Below are 23,990 nucleotides of genomic sequence, written 5' to 3'. Positions count from 1 at the left end.
TCTGCTCTCGAGACGATCTCATTGGGAACTATGAGGAAAGCCCATTGTCATGCGGCACTTACATATGGCCAGTATTAACAAAGAGACCCTCAACACCTCATTAACAGCCATCACACCTATTAGGAAAACAAAGTGGTCTCAGAAATCCTATAGAGTTAGAAGCCTACACTGAGTCAAAAGTGAACTGTAAATCGCCACTGCACACAACAGTCTTTCCCACAGAGATCACACAGGAGACTGATAGTGCTGTTTACAAATCTCATGCATAATGTACCTCTCACAACACACCAAGGCTCCTGTCCGCTGAGACTGACCTGCACCTGGGGTGAGGGGAGTCTGCAATCCGTTCTACCCCGAGTGCTTGGCTCTGGGGTGGCAGGACTGCATCTCCCTCAAGAGGTTTTTACGCAAAGATCAGTAACAGCTGTGTTAAACCTCAGCAGAATTATCACGTTCAGCTGAGAGCTCAGGCTCTTGGAAATGGCTCAGAGGACTTCACCGTCCATATTTTTGAACCAGCGCTGGCAGCATGGAACAGGTCACAGAAGCTGTGTGAGAATTAATTAGGGCACCATTGAGTACAACATGCAACTGATATAAATGTGGCCTTTCAGAGATATCTCTAGGTCCATCAGAGTCGCACGCCTGGCAAGGGCAGGGCAGAGGAGAGCGAGGAGGGGGAGGTACAGACACACATGCATGGGTCACTTTACAAAGGCTAGAAACCCTGTGCTTTTCAATGCAAAATGCAGTTAAAGCAATGCAAGCTGATTTGTTTTTCCTGTAAGGAACCAGAAAGAGATCAGTTCCATGTAACCTTATAGGGTTTGCAAGTTCCGAAACCAAAAGGGGTGGAAACAGTACTTGGTGGACAGGAAACTGATAAGCACACACGAACACATGAGGAACATGCTTTGGTAAATGCAGGAAATATGGTGCAGCCAATAGAAATGGAGGAGGGGTAAGTGTAAGGCATGGGAACTAATGAAAAGCAAGGAATTCAAGATTTATATTAAGTACATAGATTTCACAAGCAGAGCACAAGCACTGTGCATGCAAAACTTAACTAGCATTTTCAATGCTACGGGTCTTGCATTTGCTCGATTTAGAGCTATTAACGTTGTAAAGAAAAAAAACCACAGCGCAATTGCACTATGGAAAAATGCAGCGCACCGCGCTACGTGGAAAATAAACAGATAAAGTAGTTTGTACCCCAGGCTGAAAACATCGAGCCTTATATGTTTTTAGTAGTTTACCGGTGCTGTGTAGGTGGGCTAAACACCGCAAAAGGCATGACGTATGCATGCCTTTCACAAATGAAAACAAGCGGATTTTAAAAGGCATGCCCACGAACCAATGTAAGTGACTGACGTGACATGGGCGTGGTTTCAAGCCCAAAGAGAGATTACAACACGGGACAGAGCGCTTTGAGCTCGCCCATAAAAAATACCTAACTGCATTAACCCCCCCTGCCCCCCCCATGCTCGCCACACCAAACATCCTTCAACTGAAAACACATGGTGAACCTGCTGGTCACAAAGCACTTTTTCCGTTCCTGCGTGTTAGAGAATTTTGACTGTTTTTAACACAGTGTACATCAAAGTTGATGTGCAAGTCTATTGAGAGAGCAATAAATGATTTTATAAAATGTCATACAATTATTGTACACTTACCACAGCTGAAACATTTTCTCCATACTGTCTATAGAGCTGTTCACGTACATATCCATTGTTCACTGTGACATAAGCCTGCAAAACGGCAGCACTCAAGTAAAATAGAGCAGCAATGGAGTGGTAGAAAGCATCCTAGAAAAACATTAAAAACTGTGTTTAGTTGGACAAAATGTAATGCAATTATACCAAACACGGGAACTCGCGGAAGCAGTACTTATCAAAATCAGTTTTTCAAATAGTAGGCGTAAGCAAGGTCAGTGCGATGTGCTCATATGTGCTTTCGGTAGTCATGAAAACTAACACTTCTGTGCCAGACGCGCTGTTTTGGAAAACCCCAGAATTGTAGGTTTTAAATGAGCCCTTCATTGTCTGATTATCTAGTACTACTGAGAGCAGTGATACAATTACTTTGCTCCTTTGAATCCGTCCTACTGGTAATCAAGGGAGTACCTATCATATAAAAACAATTGTTTCAATGGCAGAAACATTTCTACTGTTCATTCACTGATTCGTTTAGACCTAGGAAACACCTTATAATGGGTGCAAAAAGCAGTTGTGTTCTTTTTAGCATATGTCCCAGTTAATAGCCCGGCAGAAATAGCTCTTGAATCAGTTTAGTTTTTGCGCAGGCGTGGACGCAGGGGGCTTGGAACATTTCTGTCAGTGGTGGCGAACGGTGTTAATCTAAAAGTTATGAGGCAATGTGTCCCTAGACAAAGATTCAAAACAGTATTGAAAAATACAGCAAATAATAAAAGTACTGACTCAAGGAGTTTTAGATCAAAAATGTAGAAAAACTGTAAAGGTTTATTAAGCATTGAAGCACAATTCAAAATGAAGAAGCTGAGATGCAATAATAATTATAACATCAATTTCCATTGAGGTTCCTGGTATAGGAAATATAATAAGGTGCACAATCATGAAAAAGTGTTTGTCTCAAGTGTGCAGCAAAATTAGTAACAGGTCGGTCAGCGTCCCTAGGGGATCAGGAATGGTCTCAAAAAGGAGATCTGGCTCAACCTTAAATCCAGTTTCCTTTCTTAGGAAAGTACAGAGACTGCAAAGTCAGCATGGTATGATTCTTGCACTAACCAATCATGGGCCAGATGTAGCAAATTCTGGCATTGCGACTTGCAAATTGCGAGTCGCAATGGCGGATGCAGGATGGTGTCCCTGACACCATCTGCAAGTCGCAAGGGGGTCGCAAAGGCCCACCTCATTAATATTAATGAGGTGGGTCGCAATTTGCGACCCCCTTGCGAGTCGCAGCACTCACATGGATGGTGGCCTGCTGGAGACAGCAGACCACCAAGTCTGTGACTGCTTTTTCAATAAAGCAGTTTTTTTTTGTTTGTAATGCAGCCCGTTTTCCTTAAAGAAAAATGAGATGCATTACAAATGAAAAAATGAAACGTTTCAGTGTCATTTTTTCAGAGCAGGCAGTGGTCCCTAGGACCACTGCCTGCTCTGAAAAAATGTTTTCAGGCCATTCACAAAGTGGAAGGGGTCCCCTGGGGACCCCTTCCCTTTTGCGAATGGGTTACCACCAGTGTTACACTGGTGGTAACTGTGATTGCTTTGCGACCGCTTTCGCGGTAACAAAGCAATCTTACATCGCGCTGCGACTCGCAAATAGGAAGGGGAACACCCCTTCCTATTTGCGACTCGCAGTCCCATTTTGAGTCTGTAACCAGGTTACCGACTCGCAAAATGGGAATGGGCATTGCGATGTGGCTTTTGCGCCTCGCAAACAGTGATTTTCGCTGTTTGCGAGGCGCAAAAGTCTTGCTACATCTGGCCCCAGATTATTATATCCTAAAACATCATATCTCCTTAGCACTATCCCTCTGCATAAATATTGATTCACCCTTCTGACCTAATTTTTTTCAGAAGTGTAAGATGAATTAGTTACTTGAGTGAAGGAATGGGATACTAAAAAAATCCTTCAATATTTGTAAGAAAATGTTTCTTCTACCAAGCCCTTTGAGAACAGTTACATACCGAAATAAACAATCCACATTTTGCTACACGTAGTGTCAGGCCAGGAAATAAACTAGTCTGGATCGTAATTCAAATTAGGATTCCTTTACCACAGCTACATGGATGCTAACTGCAGAGGTATGCTGCTGTTGTGCGTAGCCTTCTCCACCTTGATGAGGTGGATGCTTGGTCCACCTTGGGCTTGAAAAACTCAAGGTGCCTCGCTGTGGGCTGTGTGTAGCTGTTACGGGTGTACACGGCTACCCGCACGTACCATCTTGGGCAGCCCCTTTTGCAAATCGGGCTTGGACGGTTCCTTGTTTGCCTGCTGATGCTGGTTTCCATGCTAGCCCCTGGTCTCTGATCTGAGAAATGTTGGGCTGCCCCCCCATGCAATAGAGTGTCCCCCCTTCTGGCACCCATGGAATTGGTCTGGCTCCCCCATGGTTCGGCATCTGACTATGACAATCAGATCAAATGTGGCAACCCTCTGAATTAAAGCTTATTACTAAGCAGTGGAAAAGAAACCAACCAGAATTCCCTCAGTAATGGCAAATGAAGAGGGAAGAGCTCAGAGCCGATTCCCTAACTGGCGACAGTTGTGGGAAATATGCTGTAGAGAAGACAGATTCTCTGGTGTCGCTCAATAGTCCCAAGCCCTTCTGATCAAGGCTTACCCCATGGATGGTGCTAGGTCCGTAGTGGCCTCCACTGTGCCAGGATCAGATCTTCTTGGAGTCAGGTTGCTTGGGAATACAGCCCAAAGCAGGTATTAAACTCGATCTAAGGCTAAATATGGACATAAGATTGATAGCCAGCAAGTACTATAAGGGAATGTTGAAAAATAACTTTGAACAGAGAATTCAAGTGGGTGTGAAACTATCTAGAGATAAAAAGAAAATAAGGTCCATCTCTTCATAGATATGGCACTCTTTCTTTTTCTCCCATTGAAGCAACACAGCGCAGCATCTTAGTAAAAATCAAAAGTTAGTAAATTTTCCCTCTAAAGTTTAGGTAATTCTTCAACTGAAATGTACAAAAATGTGATCAGCTTTGCAAATTTTCATGACATTGAAAGAGGGTGGGTGGAACTCACACATGTTCACTTTGCAGAATACTGTGGTGTTACATAAAATATCTGTAAGATTCCAGCTCCGCAAACGGGCAGAATTAGGCACGTCACTCTGCTCTTGCTGATCTTTACTGCTGGGAGCTTTTTCTGCACTGAAAAATCAGCACAAACTGCACCATGGGTGCCCGGCCCCCTCAGAGTGCTTTTTCTCTGTGGTGGTTCACCACGCTAGGCTCCAGTTTGTCTTGGACGGCTTTGGGGTGGCAGGTGGCTCTCTGCTCTGGCAGAGAGTGTTATATCTCCCTAGGCAGCAGTTTATTCCATCTGTGGGGCTGAGGTAGATTGACCATCATGTTGCCATCCCCTGTCAAACACTCCAGATCTTTTTGGGGTGCATCGAGACAGGGAAGGGAGCGGGACCACCTGCTTCCAGAGTGTAGGAGGCTGGCCTGGTTTGTAGTGGGTACCTTGGGTACTTACACTTTGTACCAGGTCCAGTTATCCCTTATTAGTGAAATGTTGTAGTGTTCTAGCAGCTTAGGCTGATAGAGGTTGCTATAGCAGAGCAGCTTAGGCTGAACTAGGAGACATGCAAAGCTCATGCAATACCACTTATAGTTACACAATACATATACACAAGTAAAGACAAAACTCAGTGATAGCAAAAATAAAGGTATTTATTTGGGTGACACAGTACCAAAAATATATTAGAGACAATACTCCTTCTGGAGGTAAGTATTATACACACTATATACACTAGACACCAACATTAGACAAGTAAATAGTCATAGAACAATGCAAACAATAGGAAATGCTATTGAATGCAATGGAAGAAAATAGGTATAGGGGCAACACAAACCATATACTAAGAAAGTGGAATGCGAATCACAAATTCCCTCCTACACAAGTGTAGTGTGGCAGAATCGCTGGGAGAGTAAGAATACAGTAAAGGTAAATAAATTACTGCACCCCAGAAAAGCAGGAGTAAAGTACTGCAAGTTTCCTTAGGACACACTACACCTTGTGATTGGGATTTTGTAGCAACCAACCAAGTCTGCAAACAACAACTGCTGGATTCCTAGACCTGAAGACCTGCAAAGGAAGGGGCCCAAGTTCAGAAGTCGAAAGAAGTTCCAGGAAGGACAGGAGCCCCTGCCAACCCAGAAGAGGGTGCCAAAGATGAGTCCATGGTTAGTCGAAGACTGCAGAAATGCACCCTAGGAAGATACCAGTGGGTTCCTGCTTGATGCAAACGATGTCTCACGACGTGGAGATCGTTTCAGATGTGATTTAGTGTCGGAAGTTGCCAAAAAGCCTTGGTTATGACAAAAGTGTGTTTTGCATAAAAATGGTGCTGGATGGGCCCAGGAGGGACCTGGGGGCCTCAACTCTGTGTGAGGAGAAGGAGGGGGCTCTCAGCAATTTAGAGAGCCCTCAGGATGCCAGCCAGCAACCCAGGAGGTCCCAGGACATGGGGACAAAGGAGGTGCAAAATGTGGTTGATGCAGCACAACAAAGAAAGGTCCCACCCCGCCGGAAAACAACTCAGTGAGTTGAGTGTCGCAGAATGGAGTGCTGGGGCATGGGCCAGGCTGTGCACGAAGGAATTTTGCAAATAGTGCACAGAGGCCTCTGGAGGTGAAGAAGGCACGGTACACAGGGGTACCGTCGCTCTCTGGGAAGACCCTCTGTGGCCTTAGGGACACGCTCGTAACTGTGAGAGGAGTCCAAGGGTACCGGTCGTTGTCTTGGAAGGTGCCTGCTGGAGCAGGGGAGTGACTCCATCACCCCACAGGAGATTTCTTTGGTCCTTCTGGTGCAGGATGAACACAGGGAGTCCCCAGAGCGTGCACACCGTGGAAACTGTTGCAGTTGCTGACTTGCAGCTGAGGTTGCAGAAGAAAAGTATCCCTTGTGTTGCAGTCACAGCAGTTCCTGGAGCAGGTTGTGGTTGATCCGAGGTCAGAGGATGATGAAGTTGTTGCAGAGGATTCCTGAAGGAAACTTGCAAGCAGAATCTGAAGAGAACCCACAGGAGAGACCCTAAATAGCCCTGAGAGAGGGATTGGCTACCTTATCAGGTATGGACCTATCAGGAGGGGTGTCTGACTTCACTTGCTGGCACTGGCCAGTCAGAGGCCTCCAGAGTGCCCCCACATCTTGCAGAGCAAGATGGCTGAAGTCTGGGACACAGTGGAGGAGCTCTGGGACCCACCCCTAGGGTGGTGATGGACAGGGGAGTGGTCACTCCCCTTTCCTTTGTCCAGTTTCGCGCCAGAGCAGGGGACAAGGGGTCCCTGAACTGGCGTAGAATGGCTTATGCAAGAAGGACACCATCTATGCTCTTCAAAGCATTTCCAGAGGCTGGGGGAGGCTAACCCTCCCCAACCTGTGACACCTATTTCCAAAGGGAGAGGGTGTAACACCCTGATCTCAGAGGAAATGCTTTGTTCTGCCTTCCTGGGACTGGGCTGCCCAGAACCCAGGAGGGAAGAACCCTGTCTGTGAGGTGGAAGCAGCTGTAGCTGCAGTGCAAGCCTCAGAGAGCAGGTTTTGCAGTACTGGGGTCCATGGTGGAGCCCTCAGGATGCATGGAATTAGCTCCCCAATACCAGATTTGGAATTGGGGGACAATTCCATGATCTTAGACATGTTACTTGGCCATGTTCGGAATTACCATTGTGAAGCTACATATAGGTATTGACCTATATGTAGTGCATGCGTGTAATGGTGTCCCCTCACTGACAAAGTCCGGGGAAATGGCCCTGAACTATGTGGGGGCACCTTTGCTAGTGCAAGGGTGCCCTCACATGTAGTAACTTTGCACCTAACCTTCAGCAAGTGAAGGTTAGACATATAGGTGACTTAAAAGTTACTTAAGTGCAGTGAAAAAGGCTGTGAAATAACGTGTGCGTTATTTCACGCAGGCTGCAATGGCAGGCCTGTGCAAGGGTTTGCCTGAGCTCCCTATGGGTGGAAAAAGAAATGCTGCAGCCCATATGGATCTCCTGGAACCCTAATGCCCTGGGTACCTAGGTACCATATACTAGGGACTTATAAGGAGGGACCAGGGTGCCAATTGAAATTGATAAATGAAGTCACTAGCCTACAGTGACAAATTTAAAAAGCAGAGAGAGCATAATCACTGAGGTTCTGGTTAGCAGAGCCTCAGTGACACAGTTAAGCACTACACAGACACATTCATTAGGCCATAAACTATGAGCACTGGGGTCCTGACCAGCAGGATCCCAGTGAGAGAGGCAAAAACATACTGACATACAAATAAAAATGGGGGTAACATGGCAAGGAAGATGGCACTTTCCTACACAGAGTAACTGTCAACTGGGGCAGACTGTGCTCTGTGAGCCGCAACCACATCATTCCATGATGCTGGGCGCCAGGGGTCTGCAGCAGTGTTGGTTACCCACTTGACCCATTTTGAAATACCGATGAAGGATTGTAACATGCATGAGTGAGAGAGAGGATCTATGCCATGTGGTGCAATGAAGGTGAGGGCCGGTGTGCCAGCTAAGATGGAATCATGCTGCGTCCTTGCGGTGGGCGCACAGCTGTCCTATCCCACCTGCTCTGTTGGGGAGGTGGAGCATGAACATAAATGAACGGACCTGAAAGATGGTGAACTAGTCTGGGTAGGGCAAAGCCAGAGGAAACTCTGCTGGAGTTCCTTAGCAGTCCTGACATGCAAATTGGTCATCCGACCAGTTTATACAAGCGAAAAACTAACCAAATCAAGCAATAGCTGGTTCCCTCCCGAAGAAACACCCCAGAAGGGTGGCACTCAGAAACTTCAGTTTTATCTGCTAAAGCGAATGATTAGCGGTCTCTGGTGAAACTATTTGAACCTGTTCTTAAACTTTAATTGAGTGAGAAGTCTGGCTCACTGGGTTGGAGCCGGGCATCGAATGCGAGTGCATAGTGAGACACTTTTAGTAAACAGAACTGGCACTGCAGGATGAACTGAATGCTGGGTTGAGACACCAGATGCCAACACTCACTGCCCCCTGAAAAGGTGTTGGTAGGTATAGACAGCAAAATGGTGGCCATGGAAGTCAAACTTCCCTAAGGAGACTGTAACAATTCACCTGCCCGATCAACTAGCCCTCAAAATGGATGGCCTTGGAGCATCAGACCCATATCCGTTGCTGGGTTTCATAGCAGAGGGGGCTGTGCCACAATGAATAGGAGAGCTGCTGAGGTGCACACAGAAGCCCGGGGAGAGGGCTTGGGTGGAGTAGCCACAGTTTCAGTTCTTGGTGGTAGTAGCAAATATTCAAACAAGAGTTAAAAGGTTGAAGTGGACAATGTGAACAGCAGTTGAACATGGGTCATTCGATTCCATGAGGTAAGCAAGTGCTGTTCGGAAGGGAATGGTGATGGCCTCCAATGCTGTCAGCCAATAAAAACAGAGATGGGTTCAGATCCCTAATCCCAGAGTGGCGTAGATGGGCAACCTCATGGAGTTCAGTGCTGTAATGCAAACAATCCCTGAGAAGCAATGGTAGCCTCTGGGAGAGTTCTTCTTTCTTTGTGAAGAACAGGATGCTCCAGAATAGATTTGCCCAAAGAGAAGAATCCAAGGCTTGGAAATTGTTGCAGTTCCAGTGGCATCCAATCAGCTCTCACTGGTCACTGAAAATCTGGGAGAGATGATGCAAATCTTGTGTCCCGTACCCATTTCCCTGCAGGTCTCGAAGGTGGAATGTTAGAACAATGTAGGTAAGAAAAGTTGTTAAGTCAGATCCATAACTTCAGGATAAGATTGGCTTTAAGGGCCGGGTTGATCGAGCTGGACTCTGAAGTGGGGTGGGATGCGTGCTGTAGCTGAATGAGGCCCTGTGGGGTCGATGAAAGCCAAGCCCTTCCTGTGTATCGCATTAGTTGCAGAGGTCATCCCTTCCAATGCAGATTCCCGAGGCATGGGGCTGGCATTTTGCCTTGGTCGCTACATAGAAGTTGACTTTGAATTGGTGAAAACCAAGTGTATAGGGCAAACGTTTAACTAACACAAGGCATCATGAAGGCCAGACGCAATGTAATTTTTCTCCAGTGCTCTGAATGACTAAGTGAAGAAGTTCAAGGAAGTGTGGGTAAATGGTAGAAGCAAGTATGACCCTTTTATGGTAGCCAAATGCCTCTTCATCTGATTAGTGATGTGCATGAATGGATGAACTAGATTATAACTGTCCCTACATAACATTAAAGCAAAACAGCATTCAAGGGAACGATCTGGGCTGATCAGAGTGAAAAGAAGTCCTCTTGAGCTTGACTCTAGTCTGGCACTGTGAAGAGAGAGGAGAGGTATAGGAGACATGGGAGCTCTCGGGTCACCAGTGACATGCCACTATTCTTATTGGAGTTTCAATTGCCCAGAGAGGTGGGGGAGATCCCCTGGTGCTGCTCACTTCTAGCTCCAAGTGCCTGGTGCCTGTTGGGCACAACCCTAAACAGAGACAGTGGCAGGTGGGAAGTTTGACTGGGGCAGTATACCTGTCAGATAATAACGCATGTGTCCTATGATGAACTTAGGGAGGACGGAAACCTCCCATAGAGCAGAAGTTCAAAAGCGTGCTTGATCTTAATTTTTAGTTTGAATACAGACCGTGAAAGTGGGGCCTCATGATCCTTCTCACTCTTTGGGTTTCAAGCAGGAGGTTTCAGAAAAGTTACCACAGGGATAACTGGCTTGTGGCAGCCAAGCATTCATACTGATATTGTTTTTTGTCCTTTGATGTTGGCTCTTTCCATCATTGTGAAGCAGTATTCACTGGATTGTTCACCCACTAAGAGGAAACATGAGGTAGGTTTGGACCATTGTGAGATTATTTAGTTTTTCCCTATTGATGATATGTTATTGCAGTAGTAATCTTGCTCAGTGTGAGAGGAACCACAGGCCCAGACATTTGGTGTGTGTGCTTGGCTGAGGAGCTAGTGGGGCAACACTACCACTTGTGCGCTTGTGACTGGACGCCATCAAGTCAGAAATCAAAATCCCACCTAAAGCGTGACAATACTACAGTGCCATTGAGCTTGGGTTGGGATAGCCTTTGAGCCATTGTGTAGAGCCCCATGATCATGGACTTGAGAGTGACGGAAAGGGGCCACCTCGATCACCCTTAGTTCACTGTATGTTCATGGGGCACATGCTGCTAAATCATTTGTAGACAACCTAATTTTGGGACAGGGTTTCATGAGTAGCAGATTAGCTGCTCTGCTACAATCCATTGAAAGTCAATCTCTGAGCAAATTATTGTCACTGTCTGTGGATGCCTGTGCCCACGTGGGGTCCCTCTTCTGCCAAACAGGTTGGATGGACAGGCTGCAGGCCTGGAGGCAGCCTCCCACCTCCATCATGTGCAGTATGGCACGGGGGTCTCCTTCTCCCACCCTACATCGCCGGATGCAGGGAAGGTGCACAATCCCTCTCAGGACAGCAGGACACCACATGGCAGGAGCGGGTCTGGACTCACCTGGACTGTAGGCTAGAAGCCAGTCAGTGGCTCATGGAAGGAGCTTCCTGAGCGCTGGCAATAGCTTCATCTGCTGGCCAGATGATCAACCAGTGTTTCGCTGATCAGATGACCAGTCAGTGGCTGGCTGACCAGATGACCGTCAGGCCGGCCAGTGCAGCTAACTCTGACTTGTGTCTCTCCAACCCCGGGTACTATAAGCCTCCACTTTGTGGGGCCTTAATGGTCAACGAAAATGGCATTTAAGGAATGCTCAAGGGAAGAAGGGGGTTGACAGGAGACCTAACCCTCCTTGGTTTTTCATATTCGGGCACCAGGAAGGTGGAAGGCACCTACCAGGGACACCTGCAGCTCATGGACTGAGGTGACAGTTCCTATCCAGGGCATGGTGGCTGCAGACTGAGGATGACTCTTGTGCTTCGCGAGAGCATGTAGCAGAGATAAGTCCCAACATAAGAACCTGGGATATCCGGGGGCAGGGTAGTGTCAGACCGGGGAGGAGTCTTAGGCTCCTGCAGACTGAAGAGCTACAATAATCCCCAGTCCCTGTGGTTCAGTGTTATCAGTGAGCAAGCAGAGCTTCCTACCCTGTCCAAGGCGGGGCAATGTCCCACAAGCAAGGGTTTGCCAGATTAAAAAATTTCTACCAGTTAGCTTGTCAGCTTTGTGGGAGCAAAAATGTCACCAGTGATGGTTCATTCTCAGGGCTGATCCAACTAATGGGCAAGTATGAGTGTGCCAGCTCAGTGAACCACATCACCAGCCCACTTTTCCTAATTTGAATTTTATCCAGGCTTAAAATAAACACAAAAGAACCATTATAATAATGCATTCATTTTGAACAAGATGACATTGAGACCCAACTGAGGCCTAAAATCAAAGCAAATTTGCAATAGCCATATGTCAATACTTGCATGTGTGAATTATGATACAAAGTGATGATTAATAATGTACATTTTACTTCAAATGCATCAAGCTGTCTGACAGGCAATTAACCTAAATTGTTGCTGGTGGTTTTGCTTATGCAAATTGTCTGCAATAGAATGCAAGAGAGTAGTAATGTAAAAAATGGGAGCAGAAAATGTTTACTCAGGGTATTCCCCAATACTTACCTACAATGGCATAATTAGTTGCAAAAACAATGATGATACCTGGCACCGGAACCTCTGAGGACATGCACCTATTATTACTTCATTGATGTAAATGACCTCTGGGCAAATAACCTTCTAATGGGCAGAGGGATATTACTAATGGGTCCTGGTGCAGGCCACGTCGAACATTCTTGGCCTAGTAGGTGGGAGCCTTCCTGCTTGCTTCAACATTTTAACACTGTATATTTTCTTTCTCAGGTGACCCATGTCATAAGCCTTGGCAGGTGTTGTGTACATTTTTTGTTGCTCCCCAGCAGTGTACTAGATTCTCTTGAAGGTAGTGGAGCTACATTTAACATGGGCTACTAAAATCCCACTGTGCAAAACATTACACTAACAGTTAGTGGCAGTTGTGAGGCAGAGACCTTTTTATCACAGTTTGAAGAATTTGTCCACTGGTTACCCTGAGTAAATGTAGCTGTCTTCCCTGTCTACATGTAATCTTGTGCTACTCTCTCCCTCCTTATCGCACAGCTAGTGAAATCCAAGTGCTAGGTGTCTGGTTCTAAATTCGCATCCACATCAATGGATCTGGAAGAGATCTTTGAGTTCATTTTCCGGGATGAAGCTGTTTCCACAAGGTCAACTGTGGCCTGAAAAGAGAAACACTTTAAAAAAAGATAGTGAGCAAGGCTGTAACCAGAAGCATGGCCAAACACATAAACCCAGAGGAGTCTCTGCCCCTCCTGTGTCTAGCTTTGCCAAGAGAGATGAGTCACAGCCACAGTCATGGATTGACTGCAAGAGTGTCTGGGCAGATACACATACAAAGCCAATATTGAGGATTAACTTTCGTCCACATGGACCCGGACAGAGAGTACAAAGTGTGGGGTAATGGTTTCTGATATTCAAAAGATAGAACTGAACCTAAAAGAAGACGCATTTGTTATTGACTGAATTCATTAAATTTTCAAGACACTTTGAATATGTGTTCCGTTGGTCTGGCACCAACTTCAACTTTTTCGCCATAGATGGTGATCTTTCAACTTACGTAAAATGTTTACTTTCTGACTTTAAGCCTTTCTGTATAATACTACAGAGGAAAGAACTGGGTCAGCACACTTGACCTTTCAACTAAAGTAGTACATAATATACCTAAACAAGAAAAGACAACAGTACTTGTACCTGAAAAGAAGGAGGCAGCCTTCCTTGTGGGCAGAGAACATGCCTGAATTAATCTAAAGAGCTGCAGGAGCATACCTGTAGTGGTGTGTTAGGGAAAGAAGAGACACCAGAGGCTTGAGTGTTATTTCTTCTTCCCAGCATAATACCTTGGCCTCTCTGGATGTTTCACTGAGAAAGACACCACTGTGTTGTGGATCTGTGTCTAAACTGTGCAAGCTCTAGATATTCAAAAACCTGCATATCTTTGACTGGATCACTTCCTGATTCAAAGGCTCTTCCAGTGAAACTCAGACATTATTTCTTTAAGCTTGTAATAAATTGTACAATATATCAACAACTTCTACTTTGTACTAAGAGTGTGCTAAAAAACCTGTAAGAACGTGTAAAACCTCACCAAGATTTTGTAAGTATGTGGAGTTGTAAAGGTGACCAACTTTGCCAAACTACAAGATGCTGTAATGTACCCATTTCATATATCTTAAAATAGGTATTTGAGTAGATTTCTTCACCGAAGAATAGTGTTGCAAAAAGTAGTTTTAATGTCTACCTCTGTTTAAACATAGTCTCTGATTTACTGATTTACTAAGGCTGTACACTAGCTTTACATCACTAAAAAAGATACAGACTGGCACAAATGTGTGTGTAGGGATTTACTTTCCAATGCAAATCATAATTGCCTAAACTGCTTCGTGTCAAAGAGTAATTCCATAGGCGGTAGATGGGCATTACTGTGAAATCACTCGTGTTTTGGCACAAATCCACATCTACTAACATTTGTAGCCATGGATTACACCTCCTTGACAGGGGCGTACTTTCAGGGGGTATGTTTGGGGTGCTACATCCCCCTAATAAATGTATTTTGTGATAAATAGTCGGGTAAAGGTGCTTTCAGTCGACTATGTGCAGTGTCTGTCAGATTTCACCAAACCTTTTACACACACAAATAAAAACACACACACCCTCTCTTCCTATCAATGTTTGGAAAGACTTGAAAAGTGTTGGCTATTTCCCAAAATAATGTGCTTTCACTCACTAAGTACCCTTAGCAGTCCACGTTCCTCTCCTTTTCAGCTGCCCCTCAAGCCCCTCTTGTGCCACCTGCTTGTTACATAATGTATTTTAACATTATGTGCCAGCCTGATTGTTGGGAAGTCTGAAATTCAGATCACCGCAATTTTACTGACTAAGCTATGCCCTTGCTCCTTGACGCAGGAGTTTTTCCAACTTTTTATGTGTGCTGCACTGTACAGCACAAATATAAAATGGGAACAGTATTAATGATCCAACGTTCTTTAAAAGTCCTCAGTTTCCAACATTTTTATTGGATGTTCGCACAAATGATATTGGAAAAAATTAACCCTACCACCAGCTGTGAAACCAAGAAACTATTCAGTTGAGTGAAGCTGAGTGACTGACTGGGGCCACCTATTAGGGCCTAGCCATGTATTATCTTTAGGTGCATAAGGGTTTGCTGCATTTGCGGTTTTATCAAAGCATTCCATGCATTGAATGTATACTGTACAATATGTGATGTCTGGAATGTTTAAGAATTTATCTAGGCATAGGGTCTGGCACCTGATTTTAAGCTAGATAGCACAAACATACACCAATGCACCACAGTACAATGGTTGTGCATGGCATCCTATTTGTACGCTCTTGCTGCTTTCTCCCTCTTTGCGTAATAAAGCTTAGTCACTTAGTTACAGTGCTGTGTTGAACTAAATTATTATAAATCTGCCCCTTAGACTTTATGTTTGACCCACCCAGCCTTCACCCTCACACTCTGCAACCGCTGGTGGCAATTAATTTGAAAAATAATCTTTCTGTGTTATTTCTTTCTCCTTACTTCACCTCACCTCTTCTATTTTTACCTTCACTCTTAATCCCTGCTCTCTCTCTGTTTCTACTTCATTGTATACCTTCACCCTCTCTCTCTATCTCTGAATTCTTTCTCTCTCACCTTTGGCTACCTCCTATTTCAATCAATATACCTACTATACTTCACTCAACCTCGTCTTTCGCTACCTCTCTCTTATCACCTTGCCCCTCTTTATATCACTCTTTGTGCCCACATCTATAGCCATTGAGAGAGCGTAGTTTAAATATTACATATTATAGATGTGAAATGCTTATGTTTAACAATGCTGCATTAATAATATTTTTCATTGAAATGTATTTATAAACGTGGAGAATTATTTACCTGTGTAAACTAATGTCAACTAGAAGAAATAATCATTTATAACTGAGCACATTAACACTCATAAAACTGCATTCATTAGAACTCGTATATCTTAAGTTAGCGTGAGTCGAGAACTAGCTGTGTAACTTTCATATTAAAGCGTATTTTTCTGTTTCTCCAGTGTGCTGACTTGCAAAAGACCTTGACCCAGCGATTGTTCTTTTCCCTTACTTATTTGCAACAATTCCAAACTCTCTCATCCGCATGCTAATAGCTTTATTATAAAATGTATAAACTTTGCAACAAACATGGACACTTTCAAGGACAATAAAGCGAGGAGAAGAGAACTCTTGACCCGAAGTGTGTGCCAAGGAAATGAAGTAACCCCGGATATGCCACCTACGAAAAACGTCAATTATGAAGACCAATTAGGATTTAAAGAAATATCGTGAAATGACAAATGCATTACTTAATGTATAATTTGATTGGTTACCAATAGTGGGGTGTAGCGACTGACCAATAGAATTTTGGGGGAATGTATTTTGGGAAAAGGGATAAAAATCCATGACACAAGAGACAAACGGCATCATTGCCCATAGACTGCCCCGTTACACTTTCCTCCTTAAGGGGAGAGTGTCCCTTGCCTTTAACTTAGATAGACTGACGGTGATCTAACTGATGTCCTGAAGACGAAGACTGATCCTGTATGCTGACCTATCTCGAGGAGGGTAATTATATTGATAATGAAATCTATTTGCCTTTTCTTTCTAGGTACCAACTGCTGTATGTTTTGATTAGAGATCTTAGTTAGATGTTTTCTAAATTGATGTTCTAAATTGTTTTGCATGAAGCCCCACATGCTAATGCTAATTCGAGGTTAGATGAGGTATTCATTAGACTGACGGAACTGACGTGACTGACGTGGTGCTATGCTGAACTAAGACCTTTAGGAGGTATCATGTATCGCGATCTGTTCTTATTCACATGATTATCTTATGTTCCTGATCTTTGCATTATTGAAAGCTCATTATAGTTGTCACCTTGTGATTATGTTCATATGCTTCTTGGTTTTGAGATTAATACATTTGCTATTAGATTGTAATTAATAGGGAATAAAATTCACTAAATCTCCATTAAGGTGTAGTTATTCGTGACTGAAAGGTCATGATTGCGCCAAAGGTTTATTAATGACTAAAGTGAAATATATTTTGGTGTTAACTGTTGACAACGTTATTGACATGTTGATTGACTTATTGATTAGTTATCTCGTCTTATGGAGTCTCACCACTGGGTCCAAAGATTCATCGGCCTAAAACGAGTCCTGATGTGTATAAATTAACATAGACAGACGCGTTAACAGTTCTGGTAGCAGAGCGACGGTTTGGCCCGTGGGGGCCCTAGGACGGAGTTTTCATTGTTTAATTTGTTTTCTGTGATAATGCAGTTTGGAGAGATGATGAGTGGCAGGGTTCGCAATGGCTTTCCTGGGATCTCGGAGCCTGCCTGAATGAGTTGGGAATGTTCTCGGCGCCATAGTATGCGTGGTTAGGGTCTTCGCGCTTATTAAATCTTATGCATCTTGCAGGTGGTTGTGAAAAATTTGCGTGTGTCTAGGACAAATTAAGTGTTAATTAGAAGGAGTGGGCGGACTCCACAGTATGAGAGTAGGGAAGGCGGCGTACTTCATGTGAATGCAGCGCTTATTGCTCAAAATTATCCACGTGGTTGGTTGTTGTATACGGACCTATTGAGGTCTAAGACTCCGGAGTATGATGGTAAATATGGTTTATGTTGTAATCTGTGCAGTTTAATAGGTCAATCGGGCGTGGTTGACAAGTCAAGTTCGAGTTATAATGCATGTGTGAACCCTTCGATGGAGATTTGACGAGTTCTAAAGCGCACTAGAAGGAGTCATTGACAAGTCGAGAGTAGGATTTGCAGGTCGAATTCTGCTTGCGTATGTGGGAACTGAGAAGGAGAAAGTAGCGGCCGAGGCTTCAAGTGAAATCTCTGTAAAGTTCTGAAGCTAATGTGTTACCCTTCCTGTAGTAAACCGGCAGATTGTGTTATTAAGGTGCTTGCAATAATTTGCATTAGTTTGTATGAGTTGTAAGAGTCAGTGAGGTGTGGACAAGCCGCAAGACTTTGTCAGCTGCAGTGTGTGTGAGTGTGACGTCAGTGGTGCCGCGCTGAGATAGGTCGGATGCCGAGAGGGGTCGCACACGGATTGGCTGCCGTCCGTGAGAGGCAATAGGTTGAGAAAAGGGTAGGTGAAGAGTGTCCTGGGAATTAAGCCGTTTTCTGATTAAATACGAAATAAAAGAATTCCAAAAATGAATTTTGTTAAGGCATTCAAAAGCGCTTTGAAAGGAGATGTATATATTGTTGCAACCGATGGGGAACCTACACCACCTGAGGGTACTCCAGCTTATACAGTTATGGAGGAAAAGGGTGTTGCACCTTGTTTATGGATGAAACAATGGCGCAAATTAACAGAGAAAGAGGGGTGTCTAGCGTTTCCAGAACATGGGACATTCAATCCAAAGGTATTAGAAAATTTGAGGTGGATGTTAAGTACGCAGAAACCACCTCCGAGACCGGCACAATACGAGGCTTTGGCGATTTGGGACCTGATGGCTCTTAAACATAGGCAAGAAAGGTTTCACAGAAGATTGACAAGAGCAGAAAAATCCTATGCAGAGGCTAGATGGGACAATGAGAATAAAATGTGGAGACGAGGAATAGTAGATGGGTTAAAGCTGTTTCTAGCAATAACACAGGGAGAAGAGACACAGGGAAAGAAAGCTTCTTGTAAAACCGACAAAGATTCAGGCAAAATTAAAGAGAACAAAAGGTCCTGGGAAGAAGAGGATGATTCAGATGATGAGGAGTTTATGGATAGATTACTACATGATCGTCCACCACCGTATGCGGTGAGTGACAGTGTTCCGAGTACTAGCTTGGATCCTGGGAACCAGACGCAGGAGAAGGGAGTTACTGATACGGTACAGACTAGCGATACAGCCTCGATACAGAGTGGTGACAGTGCTGTATGTTTTGATTAGAGATCTTAGTTAGATGTTTTCTAAATTGATGTTCTAAATTGTTTTGCATGAAGCCCCACATGCTAATGCTAATTCGAGGTTAGATGAGGTATTCATTAGACTGACGGAACTGACGTGACTGACGTGGTGCTATGCTGAACTAAGACCTTTAGGAGGTATCATGTATCGCGATCTGTTCTTATTCACATGATTATCTTATGTTCCTGATCTTTGCATTATTGAAAGCTCATTATAGTTGTCACCTTGTGATTATGTTCATATGCTTCTTGGTTTTGAGATTAATACATTTGCTATTAGATTGTAATTAATAGGGAATAAAATTCACTAAATCTCCATTAAGGTGTAGTTATTCGTGACTGAAAGGTCATGATTGCGCCAAAGGTTTATTAATGACTAAAGTGAAATATATTTTGGTGTTAACTGTTGACAACGTTATTGACATGTTGATTGACTTATTGATTAGTTATCTCGTCTTATGGAGTCTCACCACTGGGTCCAAAGATTCATCGGCCTAAAACGAGTCCTGATGTGTATAAATTAACATAGACAGACGCGTTAACAGTTCTGGTAGCAGAGCGACGGTTTGGCCCGTGGGGGCCCTAGGACGGAGTTTTCATTGTTTAATTTGTTTTCTGTGATAATGCAGTTTGGAGAGATGATGAGTGGCAGGGTTCGCAATGGCTTTCCTGGGATCTCGGAGCCTGCCTGAATGAGTTGGGAATGTTCTCGGCGCCATAGTATGCGTGGTTAGGGTCTTCGCGCTTATTAAATCTTATGCATCTTGCAGGTGGTTGTGAAAAATTTGCGTGTGTCTAGGACAAATTAAGTGTTAATTAGAAGGAGTGGGCGGACTCCACAGTATGAGAGTAGGGAAGGCGGCGTACTTCATGTGAATGCAGCGCTTATTGCTCAAAATTATCCACGTGGTTGGTTGTTGTATACGGACCTATTGAGGTCTAAGACTCCGGAGTATGATGGTAAATATGGTTTATGTTGTAATCTGTGCAGTTTAATAGGTCAATCGGGCGTGGTTGACAAGTCAAGTTCGAGTTATAATGCATGTGTGAACCCTTCGATGGAGATTTGACGAGTTCTAAAGCGCACTAGAAGGAGTCATTGACAAGTCGAGAGTAGGATTTGCAGGTCGAATTCTGCTTGCGTATGTGGGAACTGAGAAGGAGAAAGTAGCGGCCGAGGCTTCAAGTGAAATCTCTGTAAAGTTCTGAAGCTAATGTGTTACCCTTCCTGTAGTAAACCGGCAGATTGTGTTATTAAGGTGCTTGCAATAATTTGCATTAGTTTGTATGAGTTGTAAGAGTCAGTGAGGTGTGGACAAGCCGCAAGACTTTGTCAGCTGCAGTGTGTGTGAGTGTGACGTCAGTGGTGCCGCGCTGAGATAGGTCGGATGCCGAGAGGGGTCGCACACGGATTGGCTGCCGTCCGTGAGAGGCAATAGGTTGAGAAAAGGGTAGGTGAAGAGTGTCCTGGGAATTAAGCCGTTTTCTGATTAAATACGAAATAAAAGAATTCCAAAAATGAATTTTGTTAAGGCATTCAAAAGCGCTTTGAAAGGAGATGTATATATTGTTGCAACCGATGGGGAACCTACACCACCTGAGGGTACTCCAGCTTATACAGTTATGGAGGAAAAGGGTGTTGCACCTTGTTTATGGATGAAACAATGGCGCAAATTAACAGAGAAAGAGGGGTGTCTAGCGTTTCCAGAACATGGGACATTCAATCCAAAGGTATTAGAAAATTTGAGGTGGATGTTAAGTACGCAGAAACCACCTCCGAGACCGGCACAATACGAGGCTTTGGCGATTTGGGACCTGATGGCTCTTAAACATAGGCAAGAAAGGTTTCACAGAAGATTGACAAGAGCAGAAAAATCCTATGCAGAGGCTAGATGGGACAATGAGAATAAAATGTGGAGACGAGGAATAGTAGATGGGTTAAAGCTGTTTCTAGCAATAACACAGGGAGAAGAGACACAGGGAAAGAAAGCTTCTTGTAAAACCGACAAAGATTCAGGCAAAATTAAAGAGAACAAAAGGTCCTGGGAAGAAGAGGATGATTCAGATGATGAGGAGTTTATGGATAGATTACTACATGATCGTCCACCACCGTATGCGGTGAGTGACAGTGTTCCGAGTACTAGCTTGGATCCTGGGAACCAGACGCAGGAGAAGGGAGTTACTGATACGGTACAGACTAGCGATACAGCCTCGATACAGAGTGGTGACAGTGCACCCACTGCACCAGACTTACCGATACAGTTGCAGCCTCCACCGCAGATAAAAATAATTTATCCTGATGTTCCAGTGCTTGAGACTACTACAAACTTGTTGGTGCCGCCAGACCCGACATACACAAAGCCAAGGCTGATTCAGATTGAATCAACTCCAAAGCTAGTATCTCAACCACCACAGCTGATACCTGGGTATAACCCTGTAGCAGGACCACCGTTAGTACCTGTACCTGGTACATTAGAACAAACCTATGGTGTTGCAGCTCCAAGAAGCTTCGGACCAGGTCAGACACCTGCTGCTATATCACTACCTATTACTGTCGGTCCCCCGGTGCCGTTATATGCACAAGAGAAAACAAAGACATGCGAACAGGGAGTTATGACTCATAAAGCGACAAGAGGAGGGCCTATTAGAACTCCACAGATAATGGCCCAAGAAGGACAGGTATGCGAACAATCGAGACCCTTAATGGACCTTAGTCCAATAGGGGCACCTCTTGAAGCAATGCGGCAAGCAGGGTTGGGGGTTTTGACTCCCCAAACTATGAGTACGAATACCTCCCACATTCCAATGATACATGCAGGGAACATTTCACTGCAAGGTTTTACAATACAACAGTTAAATGAGTGGTTAGAGAAAACTTGTACTTCACAGAAGACTACAGTGACCACAATTGATCCTGAAAAGGAAAAACAAGATGAATATCTGAATATTGTACGATTAGGGACAGAAGCTGCTGAGTTGGTGGAAGGAACAATGGGAGTGAATAGGTTGGAATCATATACTGAGGCAGAATTGAGGTACTTATGCCCTAAGATTACCAAAGAGGTAGGGAAAGTACACCAGAGATTAATGAATTTGGCAGACAAAGGCAATATTGATATTGGCAACACGAAACATTTGAAAAGGAGCTACAGATTAGATTTCGACAATAAAGATTTTGAACACATGAGATCTGCAGGCATGAAGGTACACTTGAAAGAGTTGTTGCAAAGTGCACAAATTTGGGGAGCACTAGAGAAATGGGAAGGCCGGTGGGCAAAGAAAAGAAATAAGGAAAAAATAGATAGCCCAGGGTCTAATGAAGTAACGACCACACCCAATTTAGACACGGTAAAAATCCTACCAATGAGAGAAACAGCTGGTGGTATCTTAGTGCATGTGCCTTGGTCAAGGGGAGACATTTTGTCCTTTACAAATGATTATCCTAGGTTAAGAGAAAAACCGATCGAGTGGTATCAACAGACGGATAGATTTGTGAAGCTTGCGAAGTGTCTTTGGGAAGACTTGAATACTTTATTTGAGATCATTGTTCCGCCAGATTTGTGGCTCGAGTGCAAGAGAGGGGTAGATTGGCCCACGAAGGAGCCGGCAAGGGATAAGGTGACTGGAGCACCTTCTGAAGAGGTGATGAAATATTATCATAAAGTAATTGAGTTTTTTAAACAAAAGGTGTCGCCGAAGGTGACCGATTGGCAGAAAATCGACCGGACCTCTCAAGAGGTTAAAGAATCAATACATGCGTATTATGAGAGATTGTTGAAAGCATTCAAACATTACAGTGGTACTGAGACAATCGAACCAAAGGACATGAATCATCTTGTGTTTAGGTTCGTCGAAGGGCTGAGACCGGAGGTCAGCCAGATGATTAAAAATCATTTGATTTGTTGGCAAGCTAAACCGATTGATGAAGTGTTACAGTATGCGAAATACTGTAGTAATGAAATTGAGTTGAAGCAGAAAAAGTTGAAGGAGAAAGTGATGGTGATGCAGATAAGAGCTGCACAAGCTGGAATACAGGGAAGTGGTGTTCAGCAGATGATACAACACCAACCGCAAATGAATGGTGTGTTACAGGCACAGCCGAGAGGTAGAGGTCGAGGTTTTGTGAACCGTAATTCGGATATGAATAGTGTTGTTATTCAAAATGACGGTCAGGTAATGAAGAGGATGTCACCATGTCATGCGTGCGGGGGCATGGGGCATTGGAAACGGGATTGTCCGAATGTGGTGCAGGATGGTACAGTTCAGCAGAGCATTAATGCCGGTACACTACAAAATTCTCCAGGTCCAAGAATGAGACACCAGAACCCGAATTTTCAGAATAATTTGGTGCAAATGCCAGGGGTACAACCCATGCAGCAAATGCAAATGCCGCGTTTCCAAACAGTGTCAGTACAACCAATACAACAGCAGATCCCTATGGTGCCTAGACAGCAAATGCAGTTACCCCTAGCTCCGATGGGACAGCAACAGATGACGCTTCCTCAGCAGGTCACAGGCCAGGTAACAAATCAAAACAACACTGTACAACAATTCCCATTACGAGGTGAAAATGACATGAATGAAGAATGGTCAGACGACAGCTCAGACAGCGAAGAGTGCAGGCTTGCAGCCTCTTTAGAGGTAGATCAGAGAGGCCCATATGTAGAGGGAAAAGTAATGGGCTATAAGGTTTCATTCTTAGTTGACACAGGAGCTACACGCTCTACAGTTTGCAGTGCAGAAGTACCGAGATTACCTCTTTCAGTGCGCACCATACGAGTGGTCGTAGTGGCTAACCAATACCTGACAAATCCAATTACTGACCCAGTGCAGGTTGAAATTGGAAATTTCCAAGGCCTGCATAGATTTGTTGTATGCGATTCAAGTCCAGTGTCCTTACTAGGGAGAGACTTGCTATGTAAGACCAAATGTTCGATTACCTGTTCCAACGATGGAATAGAAGTACAGACAAACAGTGATGATGAAGGAGATGAGGGTCAATTTATAGAAGAAGGAGGAGAGACGAATGAAGATTACCCTCTAATTACTCTATTCCCAGTGTTTACTTTGATCGATCTACCTGCTGATCTACAAGGGTCTGTAATAGAGAAAGTGTGGGATTTGACTGGAAAAGAGGTTGGATTAATCAAGGGAGTAGGGCCAGTCAAGGTGCAAATAAAGCCAAATGTAGTGTTCCCACAAGTGCCACAATACCACATGACTCAGGATGTCCTCATTGA

General features: G+C 44.3%; 1 protein-coding gene across 1 annotated transcript in view; it reads right to left on the bottom strand.

The window, feature by feature from the left end:
- The window catches only part of MAL (mal, T cell differentiation protein), a 236,354-nt gene that overhangs the window by 93,372 nt on the left and 118,992 nt on the right, over positions 1-23,990 (bottom strand). The window contains exon 3 of the mRNA XM_069234715.1: positions 1,674-1,805. Coding sequence (XP_069090816.1) covers positions 1,674-1,805 — 132 coding nt within the window. The remainder of the gene's footprint in view (positions 1-1,673; positions 1,806-23,990) is intronic.

The sequence above is a fragment of the Pleurodeles waltl genome, chromosome 5 (genome assembly GCF_031143425.1).
Source record: "Pleurodeles waltl isolate 20211129_DDA chromosome 5, aPleWal1.hap1.20221129, whole genome shotgun sequence".
NCBI classification, from domain to species: domain Eukaryota; kingdom Metazoa; phylum Chordata; class Amphibia; order Caudata; family Salamandridae; genus Pleurodeles; species Pleurodeles waltl.
Note: the sequence above shows the minus strand (reverse complement) of the source record. Positions and strands in the feature narration are given on the sequence as shown.